The sequence below is a fragment of the Coffea eugenioides genome, chromosome 8 (assembly GCF_003713205.1).
Source record: "Coffea eugenioides isolate CCC68of chromosome 8, Ceug_1.0, whole genome shotgun sequence".
Lineage (NCBI taxonomy): Eukaryota > Viridiplantae > Streptophyta > Magnoliopsida > Gentianales > Rubiaceae > Coffea > Coffea eugenioides.
Genome location: NC_040042.1, coordinates 40,244,325 through 40,256,461, shown reverse-complemented (window position 1 = coordinate 40,256,461; position 12,137 = coordinate 40,244,325). Strand labels below are relative to the sequence as shown.

Below are 12,137 nucleotides of genomic sequence, written 5' to 3'. Positions count from 1 at the left end.
CAAATGCCTTCATCCCTTGGTTGTTACAAGATTAGTCGAACAGTCAATTACTTCAAACTTTTTTTTTCTGGAAAATTCCTTCTAACTTTCATAGCGCATACTTTTCCATGTCAATAAATTCCTATTTGAGTCAACATATACATATCCACAATGTCAACGTGTCAAATTTGTAGTATGACCACAATGTTAACATGCTAAAGCTATTGGGCCGACCAGGATCTGCATGCCTTTAAATACCGCCACGCGCGCGGCATGCTTCCCAGTCGTCAAACTTAACATTTTCACGCCATCTCAAAACCCAGAAAATGGAACATTCATACTCATCAGCTACAGTTCCCTTAAGCTCTAGCGCCAGGGGCTGGGTTGATCGAATCAGCGGCATCTTCCGGAATGAAATGGCCGTCGACATCGATCATCTCCCTCCGGTTTCTGTTTTTGAAGTCCCCAAAACTCTCAGCCTTCAAAAACCCGAAGCTTATACTCCTCAGCTCATAGCCATGGGGCCGTACCATCATTTACGCCCCGAGCTCTATCAGATGGAGAGGTACAAGCTCGCTGCCATCAAAGAGATCTCAACCCCGGAGCAGATTTCCAATTTCCAACGTATTGTGATCAACAGGTTGAAGGAGATAGATCCCTCTATCCGGGCTTGTTACAATAAGTTCATGGACTACGATCAAGATACGTTGGCGTGGATCGTAGCAATAGACGGTTGTTTCTTTCTCCACATCTTGCATTCTTATCTTGTGCAAGATGAGACCACGGACAGGAGATTGTTGGATAACACTATTGTCACGACAGATATCATGATGCTTGAGAATCAAATCCCATTTGTCCTGTTGAAAGAGGTTCGCAAGTCTCTTCAAGTCTCTCCTAAGTCTAATGATCAGGGGGAAGAAGATGATATCGAGTTGATCTCTATGTTATTCCAATTTTGTGAAGCACAATCTCCCGTTAAGTTCTGTATTGATAAGACCAACCAAGTCCGTTACCATAGACCTCTGCATTTGTTAGATATGATGTATCATATGATTATTAATGTCCCAGGTTGTGTTGTGTCCGGATCCTTAGAATATAGTCCCATTCAACCCAAGCCAACTTATACAGAATTCAGGAACTCATCGACCTCTTCATCCTCGTCCTCCTCGACTGATAGTGAAGATCCAGACGTGATTCACAATAATTTGGAAGCACTCTTGGACTTGGTGGAGACGATTGCTCCTAAGCCTACCCAGCACTTTCTTAGGCCTGTTAAGGTTGTCTCGAGTATTCCATGGTCAACTATCTCTGGGCTGTACAGAAAAGGCGACCTGGGTACTGGAGAGCAAAATTCAGGACACGGTGAAATCGCAATTCCGTCGGTATCTCATCTCTGGCGCTATGCTAAAGTCCAATGCAAACCCTTCATTGGGAGCATTAAAGAAATCAAGTTCGTGGAAGAGGAAGCCGCTTTGTACCTTCCTGTAATGAATTTGAACGCGAGCTCAGAAGTGATAACGAGGAATCTGGTGGCTTACGAGGCTGCTATGTATAATTCAACCCTTGAATTTGCTCGATACGTCAACCTCATGAATGGGATTATAGACACTGCAGAAGACGTGAAGCTGCTGAAGCAAAATGGGGTGATCAAAGGGGCTCTCACGGATGGTGAAATTGCTGATCAATTCAACGGTATGAAGAGATGTTATGCCGGCTCAGATCACAAGTCTAACATCGAGGTTGCCGTTGAGAAAGTTAACAAATTCTACGGCAAGAAGCTTTTGGTCAGGACGGTTAGAGGGTTGAAGAAGAATTTGTATGCTTCATGGAAATGTCTGGCCCTGGTTTCCACTGGCGCGCTGCTGGTCGTGCTTAGCCTGCAGACCTTCTGCGAGTTCTATCAATGCCACAAACTCTGGAACTTCCACCAGGAATCGTAATGTTCATCTCAATCAGCACCAGGAAGCAAAATTTCTTCTTTTGTTTTTCTTTATTAAATTATTGTTTCTCATGGAAGGTGTACTCGTATCTAGAATGCCAAAAAAGGCCAAAAAATGTTAAGAAAGATATACCTGTTTTCTAATTCTGTCTCATTTAATTGTAGCGTATTACTCCAAAACAGCAACAAAAAAAAATTAAATAAATGTGTATCTAAGTTGCGAAAGATTGAAAATAAAGAGGGTAATGTGAATCAGTTTCATCACAACAAAATGTGATATGCAATGCATAAAATATGGCTTAGGGAGAATTTGATAAAATTGAAATTTAAAACTTGAAAACTGAAACTTAAATCTGAATTTGCTGAATTTATAAAGTCAAATTTGTTTCATAATCTGCTGAATTTGAGCATTGAATTGAAGTATTGTATTTTATGTATATTATACAGTTTACTACAAAATTTTATTTTACTTTAGATGAAAGTAATTTTTTTAACTATTTCTTTGTAATTTTGATAAAATGAAACTAATATGAAAATCAAATAATTTTGTCCCAGAGAAACTATGTTTGTGTGTGTGTTTGGAAGAAAAAAATAGATGCAGGTTTTTGTTGGATAATAAATATATAATGTTGGAATATGTGTGTAGATGACAAAAACCTATGCATTTGTGTGTACGTGTTTGTATGATAATGTGTGTGTTTTGAAGAAAAAAAAAGATGCAGGTTTTTGTTGGATATTAAATATATAATGTTGGAAAATGTGTGTAGATGACAAAAACATACGCATTTGTGTGTACGTGTTTGTGAGAGTGTGTGTGTATGTGCGCAACTATGTAACAAAAACCCATGTACATGAGAGAGGAAGAAAGTATGTATATATGTGTAAAAGAGTGTAGGACTGTGGTGGAAGAAAATGACTTTGGTATCATTATACTAATTTGAACATACAGCAAATCAAGTAATTCCATTTTCACTTTAAATTTTGTAAAAAAATTAACTAGATTTTAATGCATTCAGATGTATGGAAATTTTGTTATTAAACAAGCTCAATAGAAAAAAGATTTCTTAATTTCTTAATTTTAATTACTTTCATTAAAGTATTAATATTCAGTGCTTAATGGGATTATGAAATACAGCCTCCTAACCAAACAGTAATATTGCCCTTAAGAATTTATAAGTAGATTATGCCTTGGAGATCTGCTCACAAAACTATCACGTGCTTTAATTGCTTCAAGTAATATATAGAGAAAAGTCAAAATATTTTTAACCTGCGCTTTTCACATGAAATTAGCAATTGAGGATGGGATTGGTAGCAGTTGAAACTATCAAGTCCTATAATTGCTTCAAGCAATGTATATAGAGAAAAGTCAATATTTTACACCTGCGGTTTTCACATAAGATTAGCAGTTGACTATGAGATGCTTAGAAGATATAATCCGTTTTTAATTTTTGACGGAGAACACTATCAATAAGCAACTAAATTTATCTAAATTAGTTTAAGGCTTATTGAGGCATCCCACATTGGTGTTGGAAGAGGAAAGGAAAGGCTTAAGTACTTGGGGCTAATGACTAATTTGAATTAACTATTTTGGATCAATGAATTTCCGTAAAAAAATTACTTGGCCCAATCTTTGGACCCAGGTCGTAATAGTTTGTATCAGAATGAACTTCCTTTGTGATAGACAGTCTGGATTTGACATCCTTTTGTGAGAATGCAAAGTCCTAAAGATTAGATACAAGCATGACCAAGTGGACAGTCACGATTCTAGCATCCTTTGCAAGGACGCAAAGTCCTAAAGGCAGAGAGAATGAAGTATTCCACGTCATCAATGATGGGAAGAGAAAAGGAAATGTTTAAGTACTTGAGACCTTGGGCTAATGAATAATTTGGATTAATCATTTTGGGCCAGTGAATTTTGATTCAAAAATTATCTAGGCCAACCCTTGAACCCAAGTTGCAACACTTATAAGCAAAAGTTATGTAGTTGAAATGGTCGGGAAAGTTGAAACTAGGCTTCAGCAGTTAATACATATCAAACCTTTTGGGTTACACCACATTATTCATGGATTGATGAAGCAGATACCCCTTTAGAACGTGGAATTGCACCTCCCGGGATGAAATAAATGGTGTAAGTAGGTACTCAAATTCCGACTATTGTGTAAAGATTTGGGTTCCAGAAAATAGGGAGAAAGGAGAGAAAAAAGGAGGAGAGAGTAATTTGTGAGACTAGAATCAGAATATGCAGAGGAAAGAGGAGAGAATTGTATTATTCAAGAAGAAGGAGATTTTTTACAAGTCAATTCTTGGCTTTTCGACCCATGAGTTTGGGACAGCTGGTAAGCGGGTTGCTAACGTCAACAGGAGGGTCGTAAGTTCGACTCCTACAAGTGGCGCCTTGAAAAGTTCTGTGTCAAGTCTTCATCCCCAAATAAGAGCTGGACTCTGCAGGTGCTCCCCAAACTGAATTCGGATTAGCGCCTCACTGAGAGCGGGGATACTGGGTGTTCAAAGCCAAAAAAAAAAAAAAAAACTTGGCTTTTCACTATATAGCTTTTCCTTGGGTCCTTACATATCGCGTGCACCTTATTAATGAGTTTCTAGTACTCGTTTAACCTGCTATCAAAACAATGATATAGACCAAATCGTGTTGGACGATTTTCAACAATTTGTTAATAAATTTGTTTTAATAAAAAAGGAGTTTCAATATGAATTGAAACGATTGAAATGGTTATAAATCATGATGATGACTATGTTTATGCCATATACACTGTATATAGGTTCTCACTCACATATATTGTATGTAGTAACTCAACCCGACTTTTTCAAATGATTAAACATGTGTACGGTGTGAAAAAGAAAGTCACAATACCATGGTATGTTATTGCTGGAAGATCCAGCACGGGAGGCAAGTGGTGCTTGTTGATTGTACGTTGCTCAACACATGTTTTTCATATTTTTCTTAATGATCGTTTATGTCAAGAAAGATAAAGAGTGAGACAAATAGATCAGAAAGTGGATTTTAGAATCATGGATTAAAGTATTAGCAAGTGTATTAAGCATTAAGAGATTGCATTCTCCCATGTTGAGTTGTCTAAAGCTCGATTGATTATTTAAATGCTTGTTGGCTTAAGTAGTAACGTTCTTACCATTATTGAGGAAATTGTAAGTTTTAATTTCCAGTGGCTTTTGTCATGAGTTATTTAAGATCCCTTGTATTTGTGAGAGAAAGTTTTTAAGGTATGGCGTCCCACATCTTAAATCCAGCTTATGGACCGCGGGTTCAAAATATGACAAGAGGGCTTGTCAAACTTTCCTTTGAAAAAAGAGATATCAACCATTCTTTGGTAAAATGCCTTTTCCCATTACCTTGCTTACTTCTAAGCAGCTTTTCTCTTGTTTTGTAAACACTTAATGGTGTGATAATGATTTATAAACAATTTGGTATATGCAGCATGTAATGAATTTTTATTAGATTGATGGTGTGTTTTTTGAGTATTTGTATAAAATTATACTATACCTTACTGTAAAATTTGTAGAAAATTTTTTAGTGGAGAATTTTTTTTTAAAATTTTTTTTTATTTTCCTTTTTTCTCTTTATTTTCCTTTCTTCTTCTTTCCTGTCACCACTACTGCTTCAACCACCGTTACCGCTGCCTCCTTTTTTTTTCTGTCTCTGTCTCTGTCTCTCTTCCTTCTTTCCCCTCCTCTTCCCTTCCTTCTCTTCCTCTCCTCTGCTTTCCCCCATTCTCCTCCTTCCCCCGTCACCCCCTTCCCTCTCGCCCTTCACCCCAACTCCTTGATGCTTGTATATTGTTTATATTATATGTAAACGTACATATTTTAATGCTTGTATGGTTATATTTAACCATTACATTTGCTTTCACTGAATTACATTTCTAGCTCCGCCGCTGTAATATAAGATCGTGCATGATGATTAACGAAACAAAATATTATCTCTTCACATGCATGACTTTGCTAGCCTGAGCACTGTAATTATATTCCAAATACCTTAAAAGCAAATTCACATAAGATTACGCTGATATTCTGCCTGCCTACTAGGAGTGCTTAATTTTCTAAGGGACCACAGATACGTGGAAAAAAATGTCAAGAACTAGAGTGTGTAGGACTTGAAATGCCGAGTTAAGCAATTAAATTTATGGTTTAGAATCTACTCAAATTGAGCTAGTCATGCATTATGTTATGGTAATATTCTTTTTGGCAACTATCTAATGTTTACATTTATTCGAGGAGTAAATGTATGACACATGTCAAGAATTAATGAGTGAAACTGACTTCAAATGCAGATGCAAGCAATTAAACTTGTGGTTAGGATTCACTCGAGGTTACGCATCGAATCACCTATAAGGTGATGATCATTAATGAAAAAACATTTAATCTTCACATGCATGATAAGGCAAGCTAAATCATTTAGGTTCTGTTGCTATTTTCTTACTAAGTCCAACATAATTTTATGGTACTTATTCTTTATGCCTATTAGCTCGTGCTTAATTTCTTTGGGGGATCCAACCTACGAGGAAATGGCAAGAACTAGTGTGGAAATGAAACTAAATGCAAAAGCAAGCAATTAAAATTTCATGGTCACTTTCACTTCTTTTTTTTTTGGTTAGGATAGTTTCCACTTTCCTATCCAAAACGCATCTAGCTTTGTCAATTTAAAAGGCTCCTAATGAAGGACCACTTTCTGATAATCAGACTTTTGACTCTAGCCATTATTTTGACGCCTGCACAATATTGACCGTTAAGAGTTTTCTTAAAAAGTTAGCAAAAAGAAAAAAGGACTAAGTATTATACGATTCACAGATTACAATTACTTGTTTTGCTCAAATATGTGCTTGGATATCTGATTTCAGTGTGAAGCATGCCTTAACATTGATCTCAGAATTTAGAGTTTAAAACCGTTCTTGTAGTCTATTTCTGATAAGAAATTCCTAGCAAACTTGTGAGGTTCTTGCAAATTTCCACGGGGGTAGAATCCCTAAGGTAAAAAAGAAACAGAAAAGAATCATGATTCTTGTTTACTTGAAAAATTCAAAAGAAAATAAAACTAATTAGAAATACTTTAATTGGAGTTGCTTTTTAAATAAGAATCTTAATGGTATTTATTGGACACTCGTTAATATGCATTTCAAGTGTTAAATTTTTAAATAGTTAAGGTTAATTACAAAAAGTGTATAAATGTAAGAGAAGTGACATGTGTTGATTCTATGCAATAATAAAAGTCCTACTCAAGAAAATATAAATTTGCATATAACAGTGAGTAGGGTCATCTTCACAGAGACTAGGGAGAAATTTGCTTCTTTTGAGTGTGAGAATTATAGGGGAATTTTTGAAAATTTAAAAAATAACTAATTAACCAATCATAAAAGCAATTTACACAAATAAACAAGAATTAAATCAATAATAGACTCGACTCTAGCCAAAGATGCAACTTTAGGGATACGATTCGCACAACGAATCATTAATGCAAGAATAGTTCAATCACTCGTTACATTGGTTATATCTATTAACAAACTCTGACAGCCAACTTTTCCTTCTTTTATCGATAGTCAATGTATGACCATTAATTATTTTTCTAAACAAGAAATAATCCTAGGTACGACTGTAGGATTTAATTTTCCGATTGCATTAAACACTAGAAAAAGCACAACTCTAGCCAATAAACATGCTACGATGATTTATTTAAATCAGATCATACGTTTCTCTAATATAAAATCAATCATGATAGTTACCACTAGTTTTAACCAATCAAACAATTACGAATTTCACTAATTAATATAGTAGTAGATAATTAGGTTAATTAGAATATCTGGCCCTTGACATTCAAATAACAAAACAATCATAAGAAATTAAATCAAAAAACATATGAATATCAATGAATTAAAAGAAACAATTAAAAATTCAATCTCATAGATGTTTGGGAACCACATCTTCAAGTTGACCTTTGACTAGAAGAGAAAATTAGTTGCTCCTCATGGAGAAAAATTCCAACGCAAAATATAGGAAAATTATAACAAACGTCTCCTCCACAAAAAAAAAAAATACGATGTATATTTCTTGACCTACAAGAAAAGATGGTCAACAGCTAGACGTTCTCTCCTATTCCTTCCTAACTAATTTCCTATTTTATAGCTATCAAGATAAGGAATACTTTCTATTGGAAAAAAGAAATTCGAAAAAGATAACATAAACAAACGGTTCCTAATATGAATTGGAAACTAGTGTCTTGAAAGAAGAATCACGTTCACACATCAGCCCAAGAATCCCAACTGCTATAGGAACCCCTTTGCAGTAAAAATCCGAGTTTTCCGAATTTGACTGCAGAACTTACTTTGACGTGTCCATGCTAAATTGTACATAGGTCTTTTGGAAATTCACCCTTTACCTTTTTTTTTTTTGCTTTACATTCCTACAATTAATACTATTTACCAAATATGAATAGAATCTACCAATTATTCACAAATTTATTAACAAAATGCACCCCATCAAGAAGGTAATAATTGTTAACATATACATATACATAGTAGGGTGAGTGGATTTTAGGCATGTTAATGAATACCCATTAGATGCCTATTAGATAAACTCTTTAAATAATTATGACATTAAATCCAAATTTGTATAAGAAAGTAAAATTTGTGGTGACACGAAGTTGCAGTCTTCTTATTATCGATCTATACTGTTTTGTTTGGTCACAGATCCCCCAAGCAATTACTTGCACGTTATAAATAAGGAATCAGCAACCCGAAATACATTCTTAGGATAAAATGAAGTATAACTACGAAAGAAAATGCTACCAGAAATGGGGTTTTAAAAAAGTATTTTACCTGAATAATCTATATTCATGTCCAACAGATTTATTCAAGGTGAAATTCAACAGATATTTGATCTTCAGCGGTGTTATACTAACCGAATAATTGACCTTGATTAAGTTACTTAAGTATATGTTGTACTAAATCGAGGAAAACAACCGCCCTCTACTGCAAGTTGAACTTTGTATTTATTATTATACCCAGCAAACCTCTGCAGACAACGATATAGTAATGTCGTTTATTTTTGACCATTCATGCGTATCCCTCTAAGAATATCTTTTCCTTGAAAAAAATTAATAGACTGAATAGACAGTACATTAGCAGAAGCTGCCGAGGATTCTCCAAGAATATGAGCTATTGGTTTAAATTTCCTTGCTCATTTCCCACTTCTTAAGTTTCATTCCTTTCCACTGGAAAAAAAAATTAAAGAATAAAACACTAGCACAAGCCATTGGAAGAAATTTAACAGCATAAACATTTTATATTTCCATTCTACCTTTCGTGAGACAGGAAGAAAATCAAGGGCGATCGACATTAATTTTTTTTTTATCATCTGGAGACATTCAACAAAGACGTTTTCTGCCCCTCTCATTTTTTCCCCCTTAATAATAAGGGTAAATATACAACATCTCTCTAACAATGACATTCACTTTTCTTATTTCTTCCTAATTTTTATTAATGTTGTGGATGCTCGTAACGATGTACGTGCATGCCAGCACATAGTATTTCGTAGCATGAAAATGACTTGCCAAAAAAATATTTTTTTTTTAGGCCAAAACTGTGTAATTTTGATTAGGTCAAGAATGAAAATTTTTTTACAAGAAAAAGATTCAAATACATAATGCAATTTCCATCCAGGTACAATGTTCAAGCAACTGAAAGCAGTGGAAAGACAGACCCCATTGCAATGCTAAATTTCAAGTTTCATAATTTTTTGGAATTTTTCCCCAAACTAGCACAGCATGATGCTTGTCTCTTCTTCTTTTTTCTTTTAAAAGAAAGGCATGAATTAAAAAGGGAGGAAAAGAAAAGAAATGCCTGAATTACACTCGTATGCTTGTGATTTAATCTAACTAATAGTCTTCATTTCAAGGTTCTTGCAGAATTAGTCGAACAATCAATTGCTTCTTTCGTAGCGCATACTATTCTTAGTCTCCCTATTAAGTGAATATATCTACCATGTTAACATGTCAAATGTGTAATATGACCACCATTTTTTTTTTCAGTTATCAACATTCTTATCATCGTCATCAAACAAAATGAATTGCTTCCTAAATTAGAATAACTGTCCACCGTTAAGTTATTGCGGCGACCAGGATCTGCATTCCCATAAATACCAATCGTCAAGCTAAACATTTTCACATCATCCCAAAACCAAAGAAATGGAACATTCATATTCATCAGGCACAGTTCCCTTAAGCTCTAGCGCCAGGGGCTGGGTTGATCGAGTCAGCAACATCTTCCGCACAGAATTTGCTATCGACATCGACCATCTCCCTCCCGTTTCTGTTTTTGAAGTCCCCAAAATACTGAAACTTCAAAAACCCGAAGCTTATACTCCTCATCTCATAGCCATGGGGCCTTACCATCATTTACACCCGGAGCTCTATCACATGGAGAGGTACAAGCTCGCCGCCATCAAAGAGATCTCAACCCCAGATCAGCTTTCCAATTTCCAACATGTCGTGATCAACAGGTTGAAGGAGATGGATCCCTCTATCCGGGCTTGTTACAATAAGTTCATGGACTATGATCAAGATACGTTGGCGTGGATCGTAGCAATAGACGGTTGTTTCTTTCTCCACATCTTGCATTCTTATCTTGTGCAAGATGAGAACACGGACAAGAGATTGTTGGACAACACTATTGTCACGAGAGATATCGTGATGCTCGAGAATCAAATCCCATTTGTTCTGTTGAAAAAGATTCGCAAGTCTCTCCAAGTCTCTCCTAACTCTAATGGTCAGGAGGAAGGAGATGATATTGAGCTGACCTTGATGTTATTTCAATTGTGTGAAGCACAATCTCCTGTTAAGTTCTCAAGTGATAAGACCAACCAAGACCGTTACCGTAGACCTCTGCATTTGTTAGATATGATGTATCATCTGATTGTTAATGTCCCAGGTTCTGTCGTGTCTGGATCCTTAGGAAATGGTCTCATTCAAGCCATACCAACTTATACAGAATTCAGGAACTCATTGACCTCTTCATCCTCGTCCTCCTCGACAGATGGGGAAAATCCAGACGTGTTCCGCAATAATAATTTGGGAGCAATCTTGGAATTGGTGGAGACCTTTGGTAACAAGCGTACCCAGGACCTTCTTCGGCCTGTTAAGCTTGTCTCAAGTATTCCGTGGTCAACTATTTCGGGACTGTTCAGAAAAGGCAACGTAGGTACTAAAGAGCAAAATTCAGAAGATGATGAAATCGAAATTCCGTCGGTATCTCATCTCTGGCGCTATGCTAAAGTCCAATGCAAACCCTTCATTGGGAGCATTAAAGAGATCAAGTTCGTGGAAGAGGAAGCCGCTTTGTACCTTCCTGTAATGAATTTGAACGCGAGCTCAGAAGTGATAATGAGGAATCTGGTGGCCTACGAGGCTGCTATGTCTAAGCCAACCCTTGAATTTGCTCGATACGTCAACCTCATGAATGGGATTATAGACACTGCAGAAGACGTGAAGCTGCTGAAGCAAAATGGGGTGATCAAGGGGGGTCTCACGGATGATGAAATTGCTGATCAATTCAACGGTATGAAGAGATGTTATGCTGGCTCAGATCACAAGTCCAACATCGAAGTTGCCGTTGAGAAAGTTAACAAATTCTATGGCAAGAAGCTTTTGGTCAGGACGGTTAGACGGTTAAAGAGGAGTTTGTTTGCTTCATGGAAACATCTGGCCCTGGTTTCCACTGTGGTGCTGCTGGTCGTGCTTAGCTTGCAGACCTTTTGCGAGTTCTATCAGTGCAGCAAAATCTGGAACTTCCACCAGGAACCATCATGATCATCTCAATCAGCACCAGGAATTAAAATGCCTGTTTTCATTAAACAAGAAGTATATGATACATTAATTTATTCTTTTTTCCTTTATTAATTTATTGTTTCTCATGGAGTGTATGCTCTCATCTAGAATTCCAAAAAGGGAAAGAAATGCAAACAAACATATACATGTTTGCTGATTCTGTCTCGTTAATTGTATCTTGTCACTCTATTGTAGTTGCTGTTGGCTCAATAAACAGTTAAACCCACACAGCAAAAGTGTATATAATTTGACACCCCTTCCTGGAAAATTTTTAGAGCTACATAATTTTGAACATCCAAATAAATTCGAGGCACAAAATAATGACGGGAAAATAAGTATTGAAAAGAAAGGAATGGGAGACAAAATGATATC

The 12,137-nt window shown here is 36.1% G+C and overlaps 2 protein-coding genes across 2 annotated transcripts; both read left to right on the top strand.

The window, feature by feature from the left end:
* The first annotated feature begins 305 nt into the window (after positions 1-305).
* On the top strand, positions 306-1,919 carry LOC113780753 (putative UPF0481 protein At3g02645). The gene has a single exon (XM_027326527.1). It carries the CDS (start codon positions 306-308, stop codon positions 1,917-1,919), a length of 1,614 nt encoding a protein of 537 aa, XP_027182328.1.
* An 8,208-nt stretch (positions 1,920-10,127) lies between these two features.
* LOC113780752 (putative UPF0481 protein At3g02645) lies at positions 10,128-11,747 on the top strand. Its single transcript, XM_027326526.1, has one exon. It carries the CDS (start codon positions 10,128-10,130, stop codon positions 11,745-11,747), a length of 1,620 nt encoding a protein of 539 aa, XP_027182327.1.
* Positions 11,748-12,137: the final 390 nt, after the last annotated feature.

What these genes read in the sequence shown, in the direction of transcription:
- LOC113780753 (XM_027326527.1), top strand. Translation starts at nt 306, where the DNA reads ATGGAACATTCATACTCATCAGCTACAGTTCCCTTAAGCTCTAGCGCC.
- LOC113780752 (XM_027326526.1), top strand. Translation starts at nt 10,128, where the DNA reads ATGGAACATTCATATTCATCAGGCACAGTTCCCTTAAGCTCTAGCGCC.